Source organism: Rhineura floridana, chromosome 1, assembly GCF_030035675.1.
Source record: "Rhineura floridana isolate rRhiFlo1 chromosome 1, rRhiFlo1.hap2, whole genome shotgun sequence".
Lineage (NCBI taxonomy): Eukaryota > Metazoa > Chordata > Lepidosauria > Squamata > Rhineuridae > Rhineura > Rhineura floridana.
This window is the reverse complement of record NC_084480.1, coordinates 307,534,218-307,561,669: the sequence shown is the minus strand read 5'-3', so window position 1 is coordinate 307,561,669 and position 27,452 is coordinate 307,534,218. Positions and strand designations below refer to the sequence as shown.

The following is a 27,452-nucleotide window of genomic DNA, read 5'->3' as shown; positions in this document are numbered from 1 at the left end:
TCCTATTGCTATTAAAAGAAAGAACAACAAAGTTCCCTTCTCCTTTAAGTGGAGAATGTGTTCTCATTCCTCCACGATGGGGTTGCAGATCCTGTTTTCTCCTACCCGGAGCCATCTGCCTGAACCATCTGCTTATTCCTCCCACTCTTCAAGATGCTTCTCTCAGCACTGCCTCCATATGCAAAGAGTCACAATATCCAAAGGAAAATGAGATTAGAAACTTATTGCCTGCACTGTATGAGGCCAACAGTTCAACAATCTATAAACACTGTTTTCAAGCTCTTTATCATGTGTGCGTCCAAGTAGGCTGTGTGCTATTTTGATAAGTGTTGGTCTTTTGGGTGCAGTATTCTGAATGTCCAAACGAAGATTTCAAAGTGGTTGCATTAAGACTTAACTCACACACTGATTTCTCTTATTGTCGATCTTAAAAGTCGTAGTTGCTTTACTGTTGGGATTTTATTAACCAATTGATTAAATCTCCATATATTTGCATATGAATAAAATCATACTTGGGAAGAAAGAGCAGCCTCTAAGGGTGGTATTCCATGCTAGCTCTACTCAAAATAAATCCACTGAAATTAATAGACATGGCTAACTTAGGTTCATTCATTTCAATGGGTCTGCTTTGAGTAGGACTAGTATTAGTAAACTGGTCTCTTGCACCTAATTTTTTTTAAGCAGTATACTTTAAAATTACTATATATTAAAATTCTCAGAGTGGTTTATAGCAACCTTTCCCAATCTTTGGGTCCCCAGATGTTGTTGGACTACAACTCCCATCAGCCCCAGCCAGCAAGGCCAATGGTCAGGAATGATGGGAATTATAGTGCAGCAACATCTGGAGACAAAGGTTGGGAAAGGCTGGTTTATAGCAAACAATCCCTCTTCCCAGGGAACTCCAGGAGTTGTAGCTCTGTGAAGGGAATAGGAGTTTCCTAGCAACTCTCAGAACCCTTAATAAACTAGAGTTCCCAAGACTCTTTAGGATAAGCCATAACTGTCTATAAAGTGGTATAATACTGCTTTAATTGTATAGTGCAGAAGGGGACCTGGTTGGCTAACCTATCTCCTGCTTGCTACACCTTCAGGCTCTGGCTTCCAAATCAGACCCTTTGCCTCAAGGTGAGGATTTGGGCACAGCTGCCCATAGATCCAGCCTGGCGATCACAATACTATAGGTTAGAAAATAGCATCAGCACTAGTAGTGGTGAAAAGAACAGCTAAGATGAAAAAATATATATCATAAATATATCATGTGTCTGAACACATACTAGAGTCTGGGGTTTTTTTGGCAGGGGAGGAAGAGATTTTGCATTTGTTTTATGAATGTGATTTTAATGTTGATCTTATGCTGTTCCCCACCACAATATTTTTTTCTTAATGTTGGGGGTGTGTAGACATTTTTGCAAATAAGTAATGTTTAATGAGTGTGCACATGCATACCTGTCAACATCTTCAAGTCTCTGCATATTAAACAGCAGGGAGGGAACTATATTGTCCATGTGCTGAGGCGGACCACTCCCTGGATACCCCTAATTCCAGCAATTCGGATCCTGGAGGAAGACAAAACAAAGTTGAAGACAAGGGCAGTGTGATCAATTGCATTCATCACGTAATCCACTGCACAGAAGGGGAGAGCATGTGGCATTATGTGGCCAAGAAAGTGCAATAACATGCTGTGCACATTAATTACATAACATGTAAGCTGGTGCCAGTATTGTACAATTTTAGGCACCAGATGAATATGTGTTTTTTTTTGTACAGGCTGTTTCAGACTGCATTCTCTGGCAGTTATAATGCCAACTAATAGACCATGTTGTTATTGTAAGTTGTTTTTTAAAATATTTGTACTATATCTGCTGTAACCTGCCTGGAGGGGGGGAGCTTTGAGATGATGGGTGGGATATGTCTGAAAGTAAAGAAAGAAAGAAAGAAAGAAAGAAAGAAAGAAAGAAAGAAAGAAAGAAAGAAAGAAAGAAAGAAAGAAAGAAAGAAAGAAAGAAAGAAAGAAAGAAAGAAAGAAAGAAAGAAAGAAAGAAAGAAAGAAAGAAAGAAAGAAAGACTTTACTGCCAGTGTGCATGCAAGCACTGATAACATGGGGAGGGGAGCAACATTGTCGTTATTTATTAAAGGGAGCCTAGGGTGGTAAATAAATGATAAATCACTAAAAAAATCTTAAAAACAAAGCATCTTTAAAAAAACCTTTAAAAATGCAGAGTGCAATAAGGTATCTATTTAAAAGGCTTATTGAAAGGGGAAGGTCTTCAGTAGGCACCAAAAAGACAAGAGAGACAACATCTATCTAGTATGTAAGGAGAGGAAATTCCAAAGGGTAGGTATCAAAACAGTAAAGGCCCTCTTCCTATGGTGTACAGAACAGACTTCCTGACGACATGGTATCTGCAGAAAGCCCTCGTTGGGTATGTAAGGGGTGATATGATCTTTCAGGTATCCTATTCTCAAGCTTTCCAAGGCCTTACCAAAGCCAGCACCTCGAATTTGGCCTAGCAGCTAATGGGCAGCCAGTACAATTCTTTTAGCAAAGGGGTAACATATTGGTGATATCCTCCCCCAGTGAGCAGCTGTGTCGCCACAATTTACACCAGCTGCAGCTTCTGGGCAAACTTCAAGGGCAGCTCCACAGACAGCACATTACAGTAATCCAGCCTGGCGATTACCTGTGCATGGACAACAGTGGTCAGGCTATCCCGGTCCAGAAATGGCTGCAGCTGTCTCACTAGCTGAAGCTGATAAAAAGCACTCCTAGTGACTTCGGGGAGGCGGGGTGGATTACCAGTCAGTGAAGATCTTTCATGTCTGTTTGAACTGTAATTTAAGGGGCAAGTGAACAAACGGTTGTTGGAACTAGGTGCCTCGCTAAAATTCTCCAAGTAAACTTTTTGGCAGTTGCAATCCAGTTCCATGAAGAAACAGTGACATAATGACTTTTTCAAGCCTTACTTTACAAATGCTTTGTTGTTATGTGCCTTTAAGTCGATTGTGACTTATAGTGACCCTATGAGTCAGTGACCTTCAATAGCATCTGTTATAAACCACCCTGTTCAGATCTTGTAAGTTCAGGCTTTCTTTATGGAATCAATCTAGCTCTTATTTGGCTTTCCTCTTTTTCTATTCCCTTCTGGTTTTCCCAGCATTATTGTCTTTTCTAGTGAATCATGTCTTCTCATTATGTGCCCAAAGTATGATAACCTCAGTTTCATCATTTTCGCTTCTAGTGATAGTTTTGGTTTAATTTGTCCTAACACCCGATTATTTGCCCTTTTCACGGTTCATGGTATCCGCAAAAGCTCTCCTCCAACACCACATTTCAAATGAGTTGATTTTTAATGCACACTACACATGGAGAGTTTTATGGACAACTGAAAATAATTGTAATGATTTGCTCTTCTGCAATGAGTTGCCTTGCAATTAAGTCTATGTGCATACTCCACCCCCCTCCACTTTTTAAAGTATTCCATATTTAGTGGCTTTGTCATTTTACTGGATTCATTACATTAGGATCTGTTTGTGTTACGTCTGTAAGCTAAATCTTTACACTTCTGCACAAGGCAGAAAGCATTAAGTATAAACTTTCTCTCAACAGTACATTAAGAACACAGGAAGTTACCTTACACCAGAGTCAGACTGTCCAAGTTTGCAGACAGTGTCCAGTCAAGAATCCGTGTCAAATATAAAGCAAACAGGACCTTGGACAGCTCCATGAGACCCTGCTAAGGCTGCTACCTCATATGTTGTCTCTGCAGGAAGGGCTGACCAGGCCTGGAATGTGGTAGGTTCTGCCTCCCTGAATGAGCTACTAGGCTAGTTAAAGGGCGCTCATCTCCCAGCTGGAAGAATCCTGAATAAGGTAACTGGTGTTCCCCACTCCCCAGGAGTAGCCTGAACATCATCCTCACCAGACTCCTCTGGCATGCTCTGCAAGGTCCCTGGATCATGGGTCATACAGACTACTGAGAAATGGCAGCAAGCCGGGAGCCATAACCTTTTACCTGCTGGTCGCCCTCCTCCATGGTCAACATAATATCAGTTTTCTGACACTTTCATGGAGAGGGGAGGGCGACTTATGGTCTTCCCTTGGTGAATTCTGACTTTTATACTGTGTTTATGTCTATGTCTATGTCTATGGATATTGTTTATGTATTTTGCCTTGTACATTCATTTGATACGTTTTTTATTGTACCTTGTGTATTCTATTGTAAACCACTTTGAGATCTTTTAGATAGTAAGTGGTCTATAAATGGAAATAACAACAACAGCAACAACAATAATAATCTGTTTAGCTGATTGGCAGCAGCTCTTTGGGTCCATAAGCAGAGCTTACTGCTACTTGATTTCCTTTTTCCAGAGTTGAACCTGGGACCTTCTGCAGGCAAAGCATATACTCTACTACTGAGCTATGCCCCCTCCCCTATGATGGGACGTTACTGCAGAGGTTTCCATAAGGAACCCTCATCATTTTTGGCACATTTCAAGTTTTCACAGTGCTTCATATACTTTCATATACACTACATCTTCCCAATCATCAGGTGTGAGGAATCTCCCCCTCCCCGAATGTTGTTGAGTTACAATTTCCATCACCCTTGGCCATTGGCCACGCTTGCTAGGGCTGATGGGAGTTGAAGTTCAGTAACATCTGGAGGCCCAAAGGTGCTCCACTCCCGCCATACATATTTTATCCTGGTGTCATGCGTACCTGAGCCCTAAGGTCACTTAGCTCTGTTCTGAGTGCTGAAATGTGGAGGGCGGCAACAAGGGAGAGGGCCTCCATGGTGGTTGCCCCCTGTTGCTGAACACTGTCACTATAGAGGCATTCTTTACAGTGTCTTTACAGTGCTAGACTTTTTTTTCATCCCAGGCTTTTAAATGTTGTTTAACATCATTTTAACACCTTTATTGATATTAATTATTTGAGTCTTGGCCACCCTATTTGTCATGGTTGCTATGTTTTGCCCGATGAGGTGTTTTAATTCTTTGCATTGTGGTTTTGGAGGATTTTGATGGTGTTTGGTGCTGGTGTTGCAACTGTTGTATCTGATTGACATTGAGAGCCCCACTGAAAGATCATGAATTATTTAAAAGGCCTGAGTAAGTTGAAAGGTCTTGGGAAAAGCAATAAGGAAGGTGCCAGATGACATTAGCCCCACAGCCGGGGAACCACCCTTGAGAAGACCCCTTCCTGAGCAGCCACCCACCTCAATTTGCTTGGCAGGGGCACCTGAAGCATGGCCTCTGAAGCTCTCAAGGTTCAAGTATGTATATGCAGGAAAAAGCAGTCATTCAGGTAACCTCTTTCCCAACCATTTATCAACCTAACAGCTTTTGAGCTAAGAGTTATGGGATAGAAATGTAATATGAAACAGACAGTGGCATGAATCCCCCTCACCACAGTTTATGAGAGCTACTGAACTGAGGTAAACATGTTAAGCCCTCACGAAGGTCATTCTTATGACTCTTCCATGTGGTTTCGCACACAACAAAAACATATTTTCACTAGAGGGAGCTAAAGACCAGAGGATATATTATTAAAGTAACAAATCCATTGTTTAGGCAAACACGCAGTGTTCTAGTTTCATCTCCTAACATTAGTCCATTTGTGCAATACCATTTTCACAGTTTAAAATATCAGCATCTGTATCTGTACATAAGACTGGAAGTAATGCATTCAGTTTAGCTGAGATAATTGCAGCAGAAACAACAAAGAGTTTTGTGGCATAAAGACTAACAGGTTTTTATGACGGCTTAAGCTTTCACGGACTAGGGTCAACTTGACGAAAGCCTATGCCATAAATGCGCTAATCTTTAAGGTGCCACAAGACTCTGTTGTCTCACACAATAAGCAATTTTAACATTTAGATACAATAATTTGCACACACACACACACATACATGTATGTATGAGAAGTGAGTAGTTAAAAGGGTTTGAGCACACACACGACTCCAGGATAAAACATACATAATTTTGTTTTTCATTTGTGAATTTCCTCTATGATAAGTCAGCACAGACATTTGAGATGTTTTATAACTGCCTATACCCTTAACAACCCCTTCTTTCTGAATCTACATTCAAAATTTCAGCTCCGGAGATTAAAAACACCGACACATGACCCATAGCAGTTTATTTTAGGAAAAGAGATTGCCATAAGATGAATGCTTATGAATAGAAACAGTGTTTCAGATGGAAGGCTGATGCTGGAGGCAATCTGAATCAGAAACAAATTGAGTGAAAAGACCTAGGCCCCTGCAGCTGAAGAGAAGGGAGGATGGAAAGCATGTGGAAGTCTGTCAGAACTTTCTAGAAGATTTTGCACTGTAGCCCAAGCAATCTCAAACAGGAGATCACAAACAGGACTGCTACTGACTGCAATACGGTTGCATGGATTATTTTCTTTAAGCCTTTAGTAGGAGGGCAGTTTTTATCAGCTTGGTGATAAAAGAACTGTCTTAGGTAGAAAGATTTATAAATATTTTAAATAACTATCTACCTCTCACACGTGTGTGTGTCTCTCTCTCTGTGTGTGCATGCATGCGTTAAGAGGAGTGCAAGTTGAGCAGGTAAGGTGCATAATAACTAGCCACTGTGCATTCTCCAGGCCTCATGAAGAATGTGGACATTAACATTGCATGGAGAGGGAATTGTGCATATTTATTTTATTATTTATTTATTAGGTTTATATTCCGCCCTTCCTCCCAGTAGGAGCCCATTTCCCATTCAATATACATAATCTTCATCAGGCCTTAGGAAATGTGCATGTATCACCTGGACTTTTGTACATTCTCTGGTTTTTATGCATAATCCCCAGCAGGCCGAGGGGAGCGTACACATCTTAACTGCATTTTGTCTATTATTTATTTATTTAATTTAATTTATATACCGCCCTAAGCCCAAGGGCTCTCTGGGCGGTGTACATAAAATAAAGCAATCAGGAATATATAAATACAATAATACAATAGAATCAAACCAACAAAGGTAAACAAAAATAATCAAACAGTAGCAAAATACAACAATACATATAATAATACGCATTAAAATGCCTGGGAATATAAAAAGGTAGCAGTGTCGGCGCCAGGCACACCTCATCGGGGAGACCATTCCATAGTTCGGGAGCCACAACCGAAAAGGCCCTATTTCTAGTCACCACCCTCCGAGCTTCTCGATGGGATGGTACTTGGAGGAGGGCCTTAGATGTTGAGCGCAGTGTACGGGTAGTTTCATATTGGGAGAGGCGCTCCACCAGGTATTGCGATCCCATGCCATGTAAGGCTTTATAGGTCAAAACCAGCACTTTGAATTTAGCCCGGAAACAAATAGGAAGCCAGTGCAGACGAGCCAGAACGGGTGTAATATGAGCAGACCTATTATCTAGGCAATATGCACATTCTCCGGTCAGTGTACAACCTGCACCACCACTCGGTATGCTCACTATCTAAATCTTACATGGCCCACAACATACCCTCCCACTGATCAGCAGAGAGCAAGATTAACAATTAACATTTTTCTGCAGTTCAGTCTCCTTTTCACCATGCTCACCTGTTTCCCAGTCAGCTGAGGAGCACAAGGGGGTTGCAGTGAGAGGAAATTTTTAAACCTTCCCTCCCCCTCCCATGTTTCTGATGGAAAGTGCTCCCTCAGCTCTCTCTGTGTCTCTGTGTGTATCTGAAGAAGCCAAAAGGCCAGACATAGCCCAAAGGACAGGATTTGAAGGAAATCTATACACACTTACTCATTTTGTACTTCTGGATCCTTGTAGTAAGAATGACACATGGCACTGAACACAAAAGTCATAGTGCCTGTGGTATGAAGGTGTATCTTCCTCCATGTTTGCAAATTTAACAAACTAAGGAAATTGGAGGGGGAAAACACAAGATTGGTATACAGACATACGTTCAGAGGCAATGCATGACTTATATATACATAATATACATACACACAACTTGTTAGTCGCTTTTCTTCACTAAAGTGAACCCAAAGCAACTTACAATCAATAAGAAAGTTAAAACCAGTATAAAAAACGAAACTAAACAAAAAGTAAAAAAAACATATAAATATATTGGCAGTAGAACAACCCACCCCCTAAAAGAGGCTACAACATCAAGAGTCATCCAAAAGCTCTCCAAAATTAGGAGCCAAATGCCTCGGAGAAGAGACATGTTTTTGCCTGGCACCTAAAAATAGATAATGATGGTGCTAAGCATGCCTCCCTGGGGAGAGAATTCCATAAGCAGGGGGCCACCAGCAAGAACGCCTGCTCTCATGTCACCACCATCTGCATATTCCTTGGAGGGGGCACACGAAGATTCTGAACGCAGGGTCCAGGTTGGTTCATATAGGGAGAGGCGGTCCTTGAGGCATTGGGGTCTTGAGCTGTATAAGACTTTAAAGGTCAAAACCAACACTTTGAATTGAGCCCAGAAACTAACTGGTAGCCAGTGTAGTTCCATCAGAATTGGTGTTATGTGCTCAGACTGTCTTGACCCAGTGAACAATCTGGCTGCTGAATCCTGTACCAGCTGCAGTTTCTGAACTGTCTTCAAAGGCAGCCCCATGTACAATACATGGCAGTAATCTAGCTTAGAGGTCACCAGGGTGTAGAAATAATAATAATAGTGTCCTACCCTTCCTCCCAAAGGAGCAAATACATAAGCAAAAAACAAACATCTAAAAACAATTCCAATGCAGATGCAGACTGGGAAAGATCTCCCAGGCTTGTTCAAAGAGAAAGGTCTTCATTTGGCACCAAAACAATGACACAGCCTCTCTAATATTTAAGGGGACGTAATTCCACAGGGTAGGTGTCACAACACTAAAGGTCCTCTTTCCATGCTGTGTGGAATGGACCTCCTGATGAGACGGTATCTGCAGGAGGCCCTCACCTGCAGAGCACAATAATCATTTGGGTATAGTAAGGGTGAGATGATCTTTTAGATGAGACAATCCAGTACTTTGAACTTTAAAGTACTGTACTAGTGTATGCAGCCCTATAAAGCTTGGGAGGTCTACTTTCCTGGCTTAAAATGTACTTCCCTTGCCCACTTACACTGAGAAGCAGCTACACTGTCAGACAGAGGACAAATTAGATGTGTGTTTAATACGCTGGTGGAAATGGAAATGGACTGCCTTCAAGTCGATCCCGACTTGTGGTGACCCTATGAATAGGGTTTTCATGGTAAGTGGTATTCAGAGGTGGTTTTACCATTGCCTCCCTCTGAGTCTGAGAGGCAGTGACTGGCCCAAGGTCACCCAGTGAGCTGTGGGGATTTGAACCCTTGTCTCCCAGGTCATAGTCCAGCACCTTAACCACTACACCACACTGGCTCTCTAATAAATGGGTAGCTTTGTTTTTCCTAACTTAATTAGAGGCACGGGGGAGCTCGACTCTTATTATGGAGGCAAAGGGGAAGGGCTTATTTCTTCACTCCTCGCTGTGATTGCAACACAGATCATCTACACCCACCCACATGCCACTTGAGACTTTTGCCTAAGTCTCCCAAGTCCCATGTTGGGGGGAAGTTTCATTGCAATCACAACTAAATGAAGAAATAAACTTCCCTGTGCCTTCAAGTTAATTTAGGAAAATCAAAACATGTAGCTCCCTGCTATGTTTAACTACACATCTGCTTTGGCCCTTAGATGACAAAGACCCACGTTCAAGTCCTGCCCCACCCACCCCCAGCCATAGAGCTAACTAGGAGACCTTGAGCTGGTCACTCTGACTTAGCCTAACCTGCCGTACAAGGTTGTTATAAGGATAAAAAGGGGTGACTATGTATGCCACACTGAGGTTTTTGGAGGAAGGGTGGGGTGTTTTTTTTTAAAAAAAGTGTTAGAAGTCAAAGAAAATGTTGTTTAGTTTTTATGATGCAACATCATCAAATAATCAGAAACACATACAAAAAAAGAGCAAAACTGCAGTGAACATTATATGGAATATAATCAGGTTTATATGTTGTCAAAAATCAGAGAAAATAAAGTGGTTTTTAGGCATAAGAACATAAAGAGCCTGCTGGTTCAGGCCAATAGCTCGTCTATTCCAGCATCCTGTTCTCACAGTGGCCAACCAGATGCCCATGGGAAGCCCACAAGCAGGACCTGAGTGCAAGAGCAGCTCTCCCCTCCTGCAGTTTCCAGCAACTGGTCTTCAGAAGCATACTGCCTCCAGGCAGGTGACTGAAAGTCAGTAATGACAGAGAATGCTTGGTGAACATAAACTGGGTGTCACCACTGAGAAAATCTTGCCCTTTGTAGATATCCACCTCGCCTCAAAAGATGGGGGTACCCGTGTGTACATGCAAGATCTCCATATGCACATGAAGATCTTGCATGTACATATGGAAATGGGTGCTTCCTTGGATGCCCATGTCCAAGGTGTTAAAAATTACCTTTAATTTTCAGAGGCGGTATGCTTCGGAATACCAGTTGCTGGAAGCCGCAGGCAGGGAGAGTGCTTTTGCACTCAGATCCTGCTTGCAGGCTTCCCATGGGCATTTGGCTGGCCATTGTCAGAACAGGATGTTGGACTAGATGGGCCTTTGGCCTCATCCAGCAGGCTCTTCTGATGTTCTTCTTTTTCTTTTAACAAACATTAGGAATGTTTATATAGGCCAGATGAGCATGTCAAGCCCCCGGCTGCTTGGTTTTGCAGATATGAAAATGAGTATTATTTATTTATGATCCACTGCCTAAAAATAAAACAAAAGGTACAGAATGTAAAACACATAAGATTGTTAAAAAAGAAACCAGAAAGCTATCATACAATGTGTTAAGGGGAAATTGCAACATTTACCATTTTTGCAGCTTGGTAATTAAAAAATTAGAGATTCCAACAGAGACTGTGAAGATCATCCTGGGAAGGACTGTGCAATAATAAAGTTTATAAAAACTGCATTTAAAAAGAACATGTGATGGTGGCTCCACCTCTTTCTTATTACAAGGGCGGTATCTATTATTTTCAGGAACTTTGTTATATCTACCCTCTAAAATCTTTGAAGGCAAGACACCAAAACTTTGGTTTGAGAAACACAACGTTAAATTCAGCCTTTCCATAAATATCGGGCAAGATTCTACGCTCAGGAAGAAAATAATCTCTACGCAGATTTTCAGAAATACAAAATCTGCTACTTTATTCCCAGTGAATGATCCTTCTACAGAAGTCAAAGGTGCATTAAAGAAAATGCATCAAAGGTGTGGCCAATTTGAAAACTAATCCACTTGAAAAGATAGGATTTAAAAAATAATTTAAGTATCTCAGAACAGCTCTTTCCTTCCACCCTATACTTCATGGCTTTAGAATCTCCTGGGTTGCTATGGAAAAGACTTGTAAAGATTTTAAAATTACACCATCACATCACTCGAGGAGAATGAGGAAGACCATAAATCAAACTTAAAATACATTCATTTTCAAAACTTGCTAGAGTGAGGGAGATACCGGTGGCAGTTGTGGTTCCATGTCAGTGGGGCAGTGGAGTCAGTTCCGGGTTTTAAACTGAACTTTCAAGGAGTTGCCCAAGGTGCTTCAGCTGCCCCACTGACATGGAGCCACCAGCTGCCACTGGGAGATACGACGATATGTATAATGCAAGTGTTATACTCACCACCTTTTCTTGCCTTTGTTCAGTCGTCGTATTTAAGATCACCTGACTGACAAGGGTATCAAAATTGTGGAGAGACTTCCCCCTTTGTTAGAGTAATACAAGGAGGAACTGAAAATGGTCATGCCACTCCTGCAGTAGCTACTCAGCAGAACGTTGGTTTACTCACTGAATTGGTTCCTAGAACTTGCAGCTTCGGTTCCCGACTCCAGCAGCTTAGCCACCATGTAAAGGAAACTTTCAATAAATGGTTTAATGCTCTGAGAATGGCAAGCCATCAGAAGCTGGTCCAAAGCGTCCATCGCAATTAAAACACATCTGAGACAACAGACAAGCAAAGATCCACAGAAGTCAGCCAGTGTGCCCTCAGGAAAACAAATATGCTATATTGCAGGGGTGGGCAGACTTCAGGCTTGCAGGATCTACTTTGGATTTCTTACCCAACTAGCCAGAGCCTCCTTGGAGGAAAAGTGAGATATAAACATTGTTATTTACTAATAGCAGTAGTAGTAGCATTAAGTACATACTCCAGTGAGCAACTGGAACAGAAGATAGAGAGGACATTAATAGAATGCCAATCTAGGTAGACAGGATGAATATGGAGAGGAGGCAGAGGAAAGGAACCAAATGGCTCTAGCATGGTAGTAGTGCCTCAGCTTTGGTAGACCCTCCCACTGGAGGCATGGGGGGCCATGTTGTTGTTGGAAGTTCACAGTCTGATGGAAATTTACCTGATTTGCCTAGCTTTTGGTGGCTGTAAAGCTATGTGTTTGTTTTGCTTACAGCACTGATTTTGTGCTTTTATTACTGATATTGCTGATGTATTACAGTCAGAGCTTGGAAAAGTTACTTTTTTGAACTACAACTCCCATCAACCCAATCCAGTGGCCATGCTGGCTGGGGCTGATGGGAGTTGTAGTTCAAAAAAAGTAACTTTTCCAAGCTCTGATTACAGTTTGTATATTGTTTTATTTTATTGATATTGTTGATATTTTATTACATTAATTGTGATTTGCTTTCTAATTTGTTCTATGATTTGTAATGATATGATTTACTTATCTTTATGTAAACCACTTTGAGGTCACTCTTGGCAAACAGAGGTATATATATATGTGTGTGTGTACTGCCGTCAAGTCGATTCCGACTTATGTCGACCCTCTGAATAGGGTTTTCATGAGGCTGAGAGGCAGTGACTGGCCCAAGGTCACCCAGTGAGCTTCATGGCTCTGTGGGGATTTGAACCCTGGTCTCCCAGGTTGTAGTCCAGCACGTTAGCCACTACACCACACTGGCTCTCTGTATATATGTAAGCTCATCAAATAAATAATAAGTATTTGTGGGTAGAGGAGTCATTTTGTTGTTACTGTCGTTAAAGTTAGTTGTGAGTTAGAAATCCTTGCCAATCTACTATAAATCATCCAGAGATCTACCAGTAGATCCCAATGTTCTTTATATCCTCACCTGTAATAATGAGTTCCTGGGTTCTTTCTGGCAGGAAGGGCAAGATATAAATTTAATAAATAAAAATAATATAAAATATAATTAACTGGATCAGAGAAAACTTACCCTAAAACTAGTGATAGGAGCAGATGGCATGGGGGGGGTTGCTGCCGCTCACCTGACCTCCGTTTGGTCATATTGTAGGGAGAGGGAGGGGCAGTGAGGTTATTGTGGTGCATATGCGCCAGCAGAGCAACTTGTTGCATGGTTATAAAGAGAGCGAATGGACAACAAACTAAATTCAATCTGAAATGTTCAAGGTTCTTGTATCAATTTTCATGGCTCTTAACAATTTGGGTCCAGGATATTTTAAGGACTGCCTGTTCCCTTATATCCCGGATTGATCACCGAGATCTTGGGGGAAGGGGAGTCTCTGTTGACGTTGCCCCATGGCTCAGATGCACAACTAGTCACACCTAGAAGCCATGCATTCAGCATTGTGGGCCCAAGCCTGTGGAACCCCCTCCCGACTGAGATTACCCAGCAACCTTCTTGTTGAACTTTAGGCATATGACTACAATTTTCTTCTTCCAGCAGGCATATTAATATAACATTCAATTTTATTATTATTTTATTGTTCTACTATTTATTTTATGGTTCCTCCTAGAAAAGACCTAGGACATCAGGTTAGTTCTTGTGGCTAGTTTCCACTAGTTTTAGCTAATGTTCAACCTAAGTCACGAACAGCTGTTCCCCCAACAAAGGCAACATTCACACTACACATTTATTCTACTATTACTCCACAGTCATGCCTTCCCCCAAAGAATCCTGGGAAGGGTAGTTTGTGCAGGGCACTGAGAGTTGTTTGGTGACTCCTAGGCCTGGTACACACAGGAGCTGAACTTCGGATTAAAGATGCAGCATTTTCCATCACAATAGATTTGCAGGGTTTACACTACTTGCCTTCCAATCCCTTCAATCCCTCTGTTTTCCATTCACATAGTTGGCGTTCCTCTGTAAAAGTTTAGCATCGCTCTTTCCTTGTGCCCCCGCCCCCAAATTTACATGTTTACTCCCTCCCGAGTATTGCTAATGGAGAAGGGGAGGGGGGTTGTTTCCTGTCAATTGCACGCAGAAGCCGGGAGAGCGTGGGAGGGTGCAATTGACAGGAAAAACTTTTTTGTCCTTTTCATTTCCTCCTGACATTTATAACAACCCCCCTTTTTATTAGGTACCTATGCAATCCAAGTTTTAGTGGGAGAGTGTGTGCATATGCATGAGCCTTCTGTTACATTGCCGCCATGTCCAGTGGGATTTAGTCCCCTGCATACGTGCACAGGCTGGAGCCTCAAATGACTACCTGGTCCCTCTCTCCCTCCCATAATTCACCTCCTTCCCCCAACTGCCCCATTTACCCCCATCCATTGCTACTTGCGTAAGGAAGAGGGATCTTGCTGCATGCGTGCTCACACATACACACCGGCTGTGTCTTCAAAAATGTTCTTTCTCTCCATGGTTTTTTCTTTTCTTTTCATATCTAAAGCTGCAATCCAAAACATCTCTACTCAGAAGTAAGTCCATTTGGTTCAATGGAACTTACTCCCAGGTAAGTCTGTATTGGATGGCATCTTTATCTTCCGTTTGCTTACGCAGCTCCTTGAAGCTTCAACTTCAAGCCCTCTGTTATCTCTTGCCTTGATTAGAGTCTGTTTGAAGCCATTTATTTATATTTCAGCTTGATTTAAAGTCATTTTCCTTCAGTTTGCAGTCTACCACTTTATCCTCCCCAGGCTATAAGGAGAATGCCTGGAGCAGGATTACAAAACTTAAACAGTAACGTGCAATTGCCGTTGCTTCCCCTCTGCATCTTTCACCACCTCCGTGCTGCTGCCTTGCAAATGTGGTAGCAGCAAGACAGGAAAGCAGGCATGGCTCCTTTTTCAGTAATTTCTTTGCCAGTTGCAGTTCTTCCCCCCTCCCCAGTTCTTTACCAGGTCTCTTGAGAAAGGACAACCTTGCTCCAAACCCCTCCAGTCATTACCACCCTTCTTTCCCCCCCCACCTTAACATCCCTCAACCTTAACTGTCTCTTTAAGGAGAAGGAGCTCTCTCCAGCCAGCTACAGAGAGAAATCTCTGTTTGTGTGCATGTAAGTAAGTAAGAAGGAGAGAGCAACTTTTTTGGGGGGAGAAGAGAGACGGAGTGGGCATAACAGAGCCCGCCTACTACAAAAAATTCAAACTAAAGCACCAACATGGAGGAGAGCAGCAAAGTGGAGGCGGTTTTTCCTTTCCTTTTCGCATTCAAACTGGATTTGTTTGATTTGGATTTAAAGGAGAAAGCAGCGATTTGCCTTCCCCTTGGCTAAAACGTCATGTGAACCCTGCGAATTTAACGCACGCGAATAGCACCGAACTCACACTGTTGCCATGTGAACGAGCCCCTATTCTCCTCACAGAACTGCAATTTAACAATCAATCTCTCTTCCCAGGAAATTCTAGGAACTGTAGCTCTGTGAGCAGAAGCAGAGCTTGGAAAAGTTACTTTTTTGAACTACAACTCCCATCAGCCCCAGCCAGCATGGCGCTGGCTGGGGCTGATGGGAGATGTAGTTCAAAAAAGTAACTTTTCCAAGCTCTGAGGAGTCTCTGACCAACCCTCAACACCCTGTACAAACTACACTTCCGAGGGGAAGCCATGACGGTTTAAAGTGGAATAAAAGTGGAATAAATGTATGGTGTGAATGTGGTCAAACATCACAGGTTCTCCCCTTTATGCTCTGCAGATTTTTTTTTAAAAACAACACCATGGAAGAACATTGGTTCTGAGATAACATCAGCATTAACAACTTAAAAAGCTTACCCATAATGGTGTCTGACAACATCCCGGCTCAGTAGCTCTGCTAAGTAAGCACCTATTCGATCTGACTTTTCAGGTGCAGAAACAGCATAGACAGTCAGCTTCTCCATGTCAGCTTTGACGAGCCCATCCTAATTGTATAAAGAATTACCAGTCAAGTTGCCCCGCTATGCCCCCCACCCCCCGTTAACAGTCATTACTCACATGATGTACACTTCTGTTACTATCGCCCAATATTATAGTGGAAATAGTGTCCCAGGGAGTATGGCCTGAGGGCACGTGAGGCCACCACTCTGCTGAAGCTTAGCAGGTCTGGGTCTGGTCAGCACCTGGATGGGTGACCTCCTGTGAACCATGAGTATGCTCCGTGACGGAAGAAAAGCAGGATACAACATCAGGCAAGAAAATAAATAAATACCATAGACAATGGCAACTGAAGACCTTCCTCATTCAACAAGCCTTTTAAGTAGAGACCTTATCTTAGTCTGCATCTGTGCTGGAATTGCTTTTTAATATATTTATACGCCTTCTTTTTTAAAAATGTTTTTAAAGCTTTTTTTGAAATGTTTTTTAAAGATGTTTTGTTTTAATATGTTTTTAATGGTTGTTGTGTTTTAATATATTTTGAAGTCTGTTTTTACAATGTTTTACAGTGCTTTTAGTGCTTTTGTTTGCCGTCCTGGGCTCCTACTGGGAGAAAGGGCAGGATATAAATCAAATAAATAAATAAATAAACTGCATGCCTGTTTTCTAGAGCTCATTTCAGACATTGTATGAAAGGTGGTGGGGAGAGAAACAGGACCGTGGATTGGAAAATTCTCTGACTCTCTCTTATTCTTCTTCACTCCACCAAACATCTACTAGAGAACCAGTGTGTCTGACCAACAGTATGGAGAGCCAGCTTCAGATTGCACGAACACACCTCACTCAACCGTGAAGCTTATTAGGTGACCTTGGGCAGTTGCTACCTTTCCACATAAGCTACCTCACAGGGTTGCTTTGAGGGAAAATGTGAGAGCAGGGCAAGTACACACAACCCTGAACTTTTTGGACATAAATAAGTATTTTACAAAGAATCTGATCTTTGAATTGTTTTCTTTTGGGGTTTTTTTTTGCAAATGCATTTAGCAGAGCATTTTGAATTCTTTAATCAAGAATTAAGAATTCAAGTAAAATGAAGTACTAATTAAAAACAAAACAAAAACCCTTGAAATTCCCACAGGGCAAAATTAAAATTGTGCCAAAGGCAAGGTATGCAAATCATCAACATACTTTCAGATGATTTTTAAAATATATATATATATTGAATGAGCTATTGGGAAGACAAGGAGAAAAGTAATTAGAATTACAGTGTCCCACAGGACTAAATTTAAATGCACCAGAAGGTCGTTGATCCATTAGATGGAGACAATGCTGTAAATTTTAATTCCAGAGGATAATAACTTGCAGTGCTGCGCACTTTGAAGGACTGCACCTTGTTTGGAACTGCTGCCATAGCTCAGTGGTAGAGCAACTGCTTTGCATGCAGAAAGTCCCAGGTTCAATCCTTGACACCTCCAGGTAGGGCTGGATGAAGCTCACTGACCTTGGGCCAGTCACTGCCTCTCAGCCTCAGAGGAAGGCAATGGTAACCCACCTCTGAATACCGCTTACCATGAACACCCTGTTCATAAGGTCGCCATAAGTCAGGATCGACTATTACCCATAACAATCAAATGGGACTTCTGTGTTCAAAGGCAGTATTGCCCTGAATATTTCAGTAATCTCAAGGCACCCACCCACCCACCATTAAAGCTTGAGATAGGATTTGCAACAACAGATACAACTTAGGATGGGTAAACGCTTTGTGAACAACACTGATTTGGCAGAAAAGGCCAAACTGCATGTTATACCAGAGGAAGGGATATGGGAATGTGGAAAGCTGCCTTATAGTGAGCTAGACTACTGATCTATCTAACTCAGTATTGTGAATGCTGGCAGTGGCTCTTCAGGGTTTCAGGCAAAAAAAATTGAAATGAACTGCCTTCCAGTTGATCCCGACTTATGGAGACCCTACAAATACGGTTTTCATGGTAAGTGGTATTCAGAGGTGGTTTTACCATTGCCTTCCTCTAAGGCTGAGAGGCAGTGACTAGCCCAAGGTCACCCAGTGAGCTTCATGGCTGTGTGGGGATTCGAACTCTGATCTCCTAGGTTGTAGTCCAACACTCTAACCACTACACCACACTGGGTCTCTCAGGAGTTGTTTTTCCCCCAGCCCTACCCGGAGATGCCTAGGACTGAACATGGGATGTTCACATTGCAAAGCAGGTGCTTCATCACTGAGCCACAGCCCTTTCTGGCCCACCTGGCACTCATCTTTGGGGCATCAGGTCAAGACACTCCTATATTCCCAGACATGTGATGGGATGGGATTATTATCATTATCATCATTTATTACTCACTCTTACCCAAAGATTCCACGGTGGGTTACAACAAATGCAAAAAAAAAAGCATTAAAAATAAATTTAAAACAACCTAAAGCCACAAAAGAAGGTGAGTCCTAAAAATATACATCTCAGGTATCAAAGGCCAGGGTAAAGAGAATGGTTGCTTTTATGCCTATTTTAGTTTATTATTCACTAATAGGGAAAAAAACAGAAAAATGCATTTTTACAAATTTGTAGGGCAGTATAATATCTCAGAGAGGAGGTCAGGTCTCTTGCTTCCCTGGTGTGTTCAGCTATAACTGCTCAATTTGCCTGCTTTTTAAAATTTGATAGAAATATCTGTTGCCTATAGGTATGTTCTTAAACAGCAAGGTTTTTTGCCTATTAGTGAATTTCTCTGCTTTTTAATTCGGGAGGTAAGAAATGGGATCCTGTGCAAGTTTGCTGAGAATGGATTGATCATTTGCATGCTTATTGAGTTTAATGGGATTTACTTCCCAGAAATTATGCTTAGGATAGGTGAAACTGACGACAGAGGAGGAGAAGGGAGAGGGAGGGAGGGGGGAGATGGGGAGGGAAGGGGGAATGGTGGGGGAGGAGGTAGAGAAGAGGGGGAGGGGAACAGGAGAGGGGGAGGGAAAGGAAGGGGAGCGGGAGAGAGGAGAGGGAGGGGAGAGAAAAAGCAGGTTTGATTATTTGCATGCTTAATTGAGTTCAATAGGATTTACTCCCATGCAATCATGCTTAGCATAATTGAAACTGATTTGGAGAAGGAGCAGGGAGGGGAAGGAGGGGGGCAGGGAGAGGAGGATATTGGTTAGGTGGGCACCGGGAAGAGGGGAAGCCCCTTTCCTTTCCAAAAGGAAAACACTGTGAACAGTATCATCATTTTTCAGAGTTTCCCCCACTTTTTTATTCTTACAGCTGGCACATGTAGCCTCCCACCCAAATTTAAACCAAAGCTGTCCCTGGCCACATCCACACCAGATCTTTATTTCACTTTAGACAGTCATAGCATCCCCCACAGAATCCTGGGAAGTGTAGTTTGTGAAGGGTGCTGAGAGTTGTTAGGAGATACCCCATTTCCCTCACTGAGCTACAGTGACCAGAAGAGGATGTCTTGTTTAGACTGCTGTAAGATGCCTTGATTCCTTTTTTTAAAAAAGAAATAGGCTTTTAAAGAAATTTAATAAAACTAAACTAAACTTCTGTTCAGTACATAAACTATTAATTGTTGGTTTGCCAGGCTGTGACGACTGGTGTTTTCAGAACACCTAAATTGCCATTGCAGGTTGGCCAGAGGTTTAATGATAATGTAAGGCTGTCATATAGAATCTTTTGTGTCATGTGTAAGTCTGGGAGCAAAGATACAGAGTAACAGTCATTTTGGAGATATGTTTTGACTTAAAGGAGATGTCTCTATGACAACTCTAAATTGCAGTTTCTGTATACTATACTTGTTTGTAATGCCTGTTTATTTCATAAAATTAACAATAAAAACTATAACAAAAATCTTTTCAAAATATATTGCCTGATGAATTGGGGGCCACTGTTTTAATCAAGCAAAAGGTGTTTGATTTTTACTTAACTGATTGAGAAAATTCTGGATCTCTGAAATAAACTCATTGTCTTAAGTCCAGTTGCCCATAATGAACACATGTATTCATTCAATTCTCTAGGAACAAACTGGAGGTCTACCATTTTGATGCCCTTCCTGTAAAGGTGCCCTGGGCTCCGTAGGGAGGAGGACAGGATATACATTTTAATAATTGCCTTACCCCATATGTGCCCACTCAACTGCTTCAGTCTACGGATTTGGCACTGTTACAAGTGCCACTTAATACTCACTCTGCCCTTGTAAAAAACCAGCCTTTTAGTGCGGCAGCACCTACACTTAGGAACTCTTTGCCACTTGACATCTGATAGGCATTGCCACTGTACTCTTTTCAGTGCCTGCTTAAAATATTCTATCCAGGCATGTAGATGCTGATGTGTTTTAATCTCTTTTTAGCTCACTGTTAATTTTAATTATTGTTGAAATGTTTTTAATTACCTGTTTTGTTTTTATTGATAATTTAAATTTTTAGAGACTTTATTACAATCAAGTAGTATCTATATTTTGTTAAATTAATAAAATAAAGTGATTAAAGCAGTAACCCTATATACTAGAGGTAGCCAACATGGTGCCCGTCCCCCACAATGTCCTTGTACTACAACTCCTATCATGCCCAACCGTTGGCCACGCTGGGTGATATTGAGGAGAGTAGGGAGTCTAGCAGCATCAGGTGGGCCCTGTACCAGCTAGCCCTGCTTTACAAGCTAGTATGGGAATAAGTCCCACTGAACACAATGGAACTCATGTTTGAGTAGACGTGTATAGGATTGCACTGCCTAGCACTTGGCACTTCTGTGAATAAATGTAGCTAACTCATCATGAACATCAGAACTTTGAATCAAGAAGCTATCAGCTGCTTTCAGACATCACACTAAACTAGGCCACCATACCGGCTATCGCTTGTGCTAAATTAGGTTTTAGTGAGACTTGAATGAACCCAACCTATTCTTGCGTTCATGGGCCCCTTCTTTCCACCATCTGCGTGGCCAGAAGAACAATTATAGAAATGTTCACTTCTCCTTTTAAGTTTTAGGAACAACTGACTTTATTGTCTGAATCCAGACTTATGGCTAACATCAGCTATGGCTAGTTCAAACAAGCCTGCACCAGAAACCATGATTTGAAGTTGGCTTGTTTAAAAGTTAACGTTAATCACAGTTGAAGAGGCAAAAGCTTCCAAACATCTCCTCTCGGCCACATAGGAGAAGGGGGGGCATGCAACTCTAGGAGGAGGACAGGCATGTTCACATCTTACTAAATCATAGGCTCAGCATGACATCTGAATGGAGCCAATCAGAACCAGTACTAGAACAAGCAACCTTCTGAACAGTGAGTTGCTGAGCTGCTCGTCACTGCTTGATGTTCCTGTATTTACTGTTGGGTCTTCAGGGAAATGTTATCCACTAGACGTTTGTAGGAAGGATGCAAAGCAGCACAGCAGCAGCAAATGCCTGCAAAAACATGATCCAAAAGGACAGATGAGCAATGAAAAGAAATGAATTTGCAAGAACCAGAAAGCAGTCATAAGGATTTTGTATGGACTAAAAAGTGATGAAATGCTGTCCCTTCCAAAAAAAATATTTTTTCCCCCTTGGTCCTACTCCTGAGCAGCGATGGGCAAATCTGTCAAGTTTGGTTTCTCTCAGTTTCACATTTTCTGTTCTTAAATTCATATTTACACTTCCACATCAGTATGCATTTTTTTAAAAAGTCCTCATGAAAATTCATCAGCATTTTTGTGCAAATTTCTCCTAATACATACATGTTTTATTAGGCAATTTTGCCTAATAAACACACTTTTTCAAAGCAATCTTCCTTAGTACAATGCATTTATTTTCACTAATATACGCATTTTAACAGACACTTTACCCTAGTCTAGTAAATGCATTTTTGTACACAATACGTAGCTGGAAAACTGCATTGCAAACTTTGGAGAAGTGCAAAGTCGGAAGGATGGCTCTGTTTTGTTTCGCGTATTGTTTTGGAAAGTGTGAATTATATAAGCTCCCCTTTAAATGCAAACTTAATTTAATTTCTCCCCCATGATTAGGGATGGGGATCGCTGCATGGTGCCAATCTACATGCATTTTGATAGTCCATCCTTTCTTTACTGGTCTGTCCTTTTCTTGGTTTTGCTTTCTCTGGCGCTTGCCGATTCAAGCTGCTGCGCGTGTTTTTGGGTGATTTGATCCACAGGTTGGTTTTTTTCGGGTCGCAAAAATTACGTAATTGTTTTTGTAGATACTTATGTAAATGACAGCATTCCAAGTAGTTTTTTGGCAGCAGAGAAAACCATTGAGTAATTTTTAGGTTGTTTACGCGAATGATCACAGTGTTCCACCTGGTTTTTTGGCGGTGGGAAAAACATTGCATAATTTTTAGGTAGCTGCCGTGAATGAATTGCAGGATGATTTGACAATTAACATTGAAGACATATATAGCCAATTTTGTTTGCATTTTATTGCATAATAACATTTTTCCCGTAATATATAATGGGCAAATGGAAATCCTATGGTTGACACAACATCTTAATTATGAAAAAAATTGTAAAATAGGGGGAGGATTTCGGGGGGGAAATTGCCGATTGCAGTAACGGCTGCAAAATCTATGCCGATTACAGCCGTGGCCCACTGCAAGACATTGGTGGAGCTCCAAAGGGATAGCGGACTAACAAATTCAGCAGGGATCCACTACAATTTTGTTGGATAGTCTCCCCCTCCCTACCCATGATTAATCCAAAGGAGCACAGAATACCCCTGAGATGGCCAGACGTGCAGATGTCCCGTGCAGCTACAGTTCTAGCCCCACCCACTCACAGGATTGGATCATTTAGATGCTCACCCAGCCACATAGGAGCTGCTCCCCCCCCCTTGCCAATGAAGCTTGGAGAATGTCTAAAGAGCACCTGATCCTGGATACCTGACTGATCCACCCCACCCCCCAAATCTGAGACTTTCTTTTTAAATGTAGCAGCTGGCCTTAGATTAAGCTGATAATGAAAAGAATTCAGACTGAGAGAAAATGATCATCGCTGCAGTTAATGAAACAATGAGATTTCATAAGCTATACATGATGGTCTAATAAAGACTGCCAGAGCTCTAAGCAAGGTTATATCAAGCTGACCAGCTCAAGCAGAAGAATATTACAAGGGCTGCCGCAATGCCCATCCACTAGAAAAATCTCAACGTGCCCTAGAGCGGAAGCATAGCAATCACTGCCATCTATAATGATGTCTGAATCCTTCGATGCAAAAACTCATTCTGCATTAACATGAGAAAATGCATAGATTTAACAGATGGAATGCTTTCTTCTTTAACTACTGTAATGTTTATTTCATTTTATTTCAAAAATCATCTATTTTTATCATTGTGGTAATTAGCATCCCACTTCCCTGTGACCAAATGACTCACTCAGCTAGAAATGCTTTGTATATTTAGAAAGAAAAGGCAAGAATTTACTTTGGAGTATGAAGATATATATAAAACAAGGAAGGCAACACAACAGTTTTAAATGATATCACAGTCAGCCATCTGAGAAGCTCAACCCTCACTTCCTAACTTGCAAGATGGCTTCATTTCATCCTTTCCAAAATATCACTTAGACCACAGACAGGGAACCTGTGGCTCTCCATATGTTGTTGGACTACAACTCAAATCACCCTTGATCATTGGCCCTGCTGGCTGGGGCTGATGGGAGTTAACAGTCCAACAACAACTAGAAGGTCACAAGATCCCTTGCCTTAAACCAAAAATGCAATAGTCATGGGAGAGGCCCATTCCCCACAAAAGGGAATATACACTTACAAAAACATGTCTCTTTAACAGGAATCTTAAGCCAGTTCATTTAACCAGGAGGCACAGAAACTACAACTCCCATGCACTCTGGCAGGACATGGTGCTTCTGAGCATGCTCAGGAGTATTCAGGGCTGCTGAGCATGCTCAAGAGTGTTCATAATAATAATAATAATAATAATAAAATTTTATTTATTAGTCGCCCATCTGTCCGACTTAACGGACACTCTGGGCGGCGTACACAATATAAAATACAATATCAACATATTCATAACAATCACAGTATTAATATCATATCATCTAAAAAACCATCCTACACTGATACAGTATAAAATCTAACCCACCCCAGAGATCCCATAGGCCTGCCTGAAAAGCCAGGTTTTTAAGGCGCGGCGAAAGGTCATCAGGGAGGGGGCATGCCGAAGATCAAAGGGAAGCAAGTTCCAGAGGGTGGGGGCCATGATCGAAAAAGCCATCTCCCTGGTCCGCACCAGCCTAGCTGTTTTCACCAGTGGGACCGAGAGAAGGTCTTGTGAGGCTGATCTCGTTCGGCGGCATATTTGGTGATACTGGAGGCATTCCTTCAGATAAACTGGGCCAGAACCGTATAGGGTTTTAAAGGTTAATACCAACACCTTGAATTGGGCCCGGTATACAACTGGCAACCAGTGCAACTCAATCAGCACTGGGGTAATATGGTCCCGGCGACGGGTCTGCTTTATTAAGCGTGCCGCCGCATTTTGTACCAGCTGGAGTTTCCAGACCGTCTTCAAGGGTAACCCCACGTAGAGCGCATTCAGGCCAGTAAAGCTTCTCCTCTTTCCAGCAAGCCCATCTTGATGCCAATATTCATCACCTTGACACTTTGCAATGGTGTGTTGGCTTGAGAGAGGAGGAGGGCTAAGGGTGAGTTACCCTTGCATTTAATTTTTACATAGTTCCTTGGGAAAAGCTTGAAAAAAATCTGTTTTCCTTCCATCTGGGTCTGGGGGTGGTGGGAAATGAACGCATAATGAAGCGAGCCAGAAGGAGGTAAGGTAAAAGTTTATTTTGGTCACAGACCAACACATACAGATCACTAATGAAAATCAAAACTGTATAAAATGCATGAAATCAGCACTGAATAGAAGAATACAATCAGTATACATAGCTACGAATCTGTGTATTTAACCAACCCAACTCCAAGATTATACCTTGATGTATTTCTACATAATATCATTTGTCATCGATTTCTGGCACACAGTGGCAGCAGCACAGAAACTAGCCGCTTTTGCAGTAACCCATGGATTCTTATGTGCCAATAAATGCGCTAAGTAAATATCATTGGATTTACCCAGAAAATGCTGTAAAACTGGAGTAATAAAATAATAATGAAGATCCTTATAAAAAGAACATTTCAATAAAACATGACCCACAGTTTCCATTTGTCCCATTCCACATGGGCAAACCCATTCATGATGGGTACCCCAATATACCTACTATCCAGGAGGGCAGACAACAGAACACTGGACCTAGCTGCAGTGAAATCTCTTCTGAATTTAGGGATATTCAGATTTGTCAAAGAACACATGGGCACCAATGCTCTCCCTTTGTCCCCGAACTCGGGATGCAGAGCAGCTAGACTCAAATGATTTTATAATTCTATATCCTAGATTTTCTGTAGTTTTTGCTTTTACATATCCAAGAGCAAGAAGAACACCGGGAGTAAATCCCAGATTTCGTAGTTTCTTGAACAGTGAGCTTTTGAGGGAACTCTCTGGACCATCCTTCGACTTAAAGATGAGGATGATTATTTAAACCGAGCCATCAATATGCATAGTGCTTTAGAGCAAAATTGGTAGAATGTGAGCTAAGCCGTGCAACCTGTTCCCCGTACTTGCAGAAAGTGTGGGAAAGGAGGAAAGAGGGAGAGCTCAGAGCACAGGCCAGGGTGGTGCGGACGCCACTAGACCAGTGATGAGGAAACTCAGACTCTGGGGCCAAAGGCAACCCCCCAGGCCTCTTTACCATGGCCATTGACTCTGTCCAGGCCATGTCCCTTCTCAGGACATGCCTCTCACTGCGTCTGTTCCACATCCTCCTCAGGTGCATTTGCCTAGCCGAAATGTGTCCTTGACCTGTGATAATAGCTCTTATTTGTATGGCTGGTTGGTGGAGAGGTGTGTGTGTGTGTGAGAGAGAGAGGGAGGGAGGGAGGGAGGGAGGGAGGGAGTGCTTGAGTGATTTGTTCCTCCCATTTTTGCCTCTGGCCCAGGGGTGGCTAGTACCTCTATTTCAGCAGGGCAGTGGAATCTACTCCAGGTTTTAATCTGAACTTTCAAGGAGCTGTCCACTGTTCTGGTCCCACCACTGGCACGTGCATATTGGGAGAGTACTTCCATCAAATACATAGGACCCAAAGACATTACATTTTCTCTGCCTGTGCTACCAAACACCTAAGAACATAAAATAGCCTTGCCAAAGACTCATCTAGTCCAACTCTCAGTTCTCACATTAGCCAACTAGATACCCATGAGAAGCCCACAAGCAGAACCTGCTGGGAGGAAGGACGGGATATAAATCAAATGTTGTTGTTGTTATGTGCCTTCAAGCCGACTACGACTTACAGCCACCCTATGAATCAGTGACCACCAATACCATCTGTCGTGAACCACCCTGTTCAGATCTTGTAAGTTCAGGTCTGTGGCTCACTTTATGGAATCAATCCATCTCTTGTTTGGCCTTCCTTTTTTTCTACTCCCTTCTATTTTTCCCAGCATTATTGTCTTTTCTAGTGAATCATGTCTTCTCATTGTGTGTCCAAAGTATGATAACCTCAGTTTCATCATTTTAGCTTCTAGTGACAGTTCTGGTTTAGTTTGTTGTAACGTCTTTTTCGCAGTCCATGGTATCCGCAAAGCTCCAACACCACATTTCAAATGAGTTGATTTTATACATACATACATAAATAAAAACCTGAAGGCATTCTCTTCCCACCCACTGATATTCAGAGGTATACCGGCTCCAACAATGAGGCAGAACACAGCCATCGTGGCTAGTAGCCACCGATTGCCTTTTCCTCCACGAATTTATCTAATCCTCTTTTAAAGCCATCCAAGTTGGTGGGAATCACTGTCTCCTGTGGGAGCGAATTCCATAGTTTAACTGTGCTCTGTGTGAAGAACTACCTTTTTCACTTAAACTCACATATCCCACAGAACTACTCACCAACAGTTTGCAAAGATCACCAATTTCAGCCCCAAGTCACAGCACATATATGGAATGGGGGGAGTCATATAAAGGACACTTAAATGACACTCTGGCATTGTAAAGCTTTCAGGCAAGTATAAATTTTGACTAAGAATATTTTGACTGGCATTTCTGTTTTGTTCTCATGTGAAAAAAGGATCGAACACAACAGAAGTACAAATTTAATATTTCATTCATTACATAATTATTAGTAATATGCACAGTTAAAAACTCCAGTTGAATTGCTTACAGTGGCACTTAAGGCATGCCAAACATTATTGGGATTTATACCCAACTGAATAGCAGGTCTGATCAAGATTTATTTAACAGGCATTTAAGCTCACCTCCAGAGGTTAATGGAATAAGAATGCAGGTCACACTTACTAATGTCATGTTTGGCGTAATATGTCCATTATCTCAAAAGTCAGTCTGCTTGCTTTTTAAAAAAATGCTGTTTCCTATATGGAATCTCAGGCTGC

General features: G+C 41.9%; 1 protein-coding gene across 1 annotated transcript in view; it reads right to left on the bottom strand.

The window, feature by feature from the left end:
* Positions 1 to 26,774, bottom strand: part of EFR3A (EFR3 homolog A) — a 78,730-nt gene extending 51,956 nt beyond the window's left edge. Inside the window, 10 exon segments of the mRNA XM_061611837.1 lie at positions 1,447 to 1,516; positions 1,519 to 1,556; positions 7,746 to 7,796; positions 7,798 to 7,859; positions 11,780 to 11,810; positions 11,812 to 11,928; positions 15,913 to 16,040; positions 21,329 to 21,348; positions 21,351 to 21,404; positions 26,744 to 26,774. Of these exon segments, the coding sequence (XP_061467821.1) occupies positions 1,447 to 1,516; positions 1,519 to 1,556; positions 7,746 to 7,796; positions 7,798 to 7,859; positions 11,780 to 11,810; positions 11,812 to 11,928; positions 15,913 to 16,040; positions 21,329 to 21,348; positions 21,351 to 21,404; positions 26,744 to 26,774 (602 nt within the window).
* Between the last annotated feature and the right edge of the window lie 678 nt (positions 26,775 to 27,452).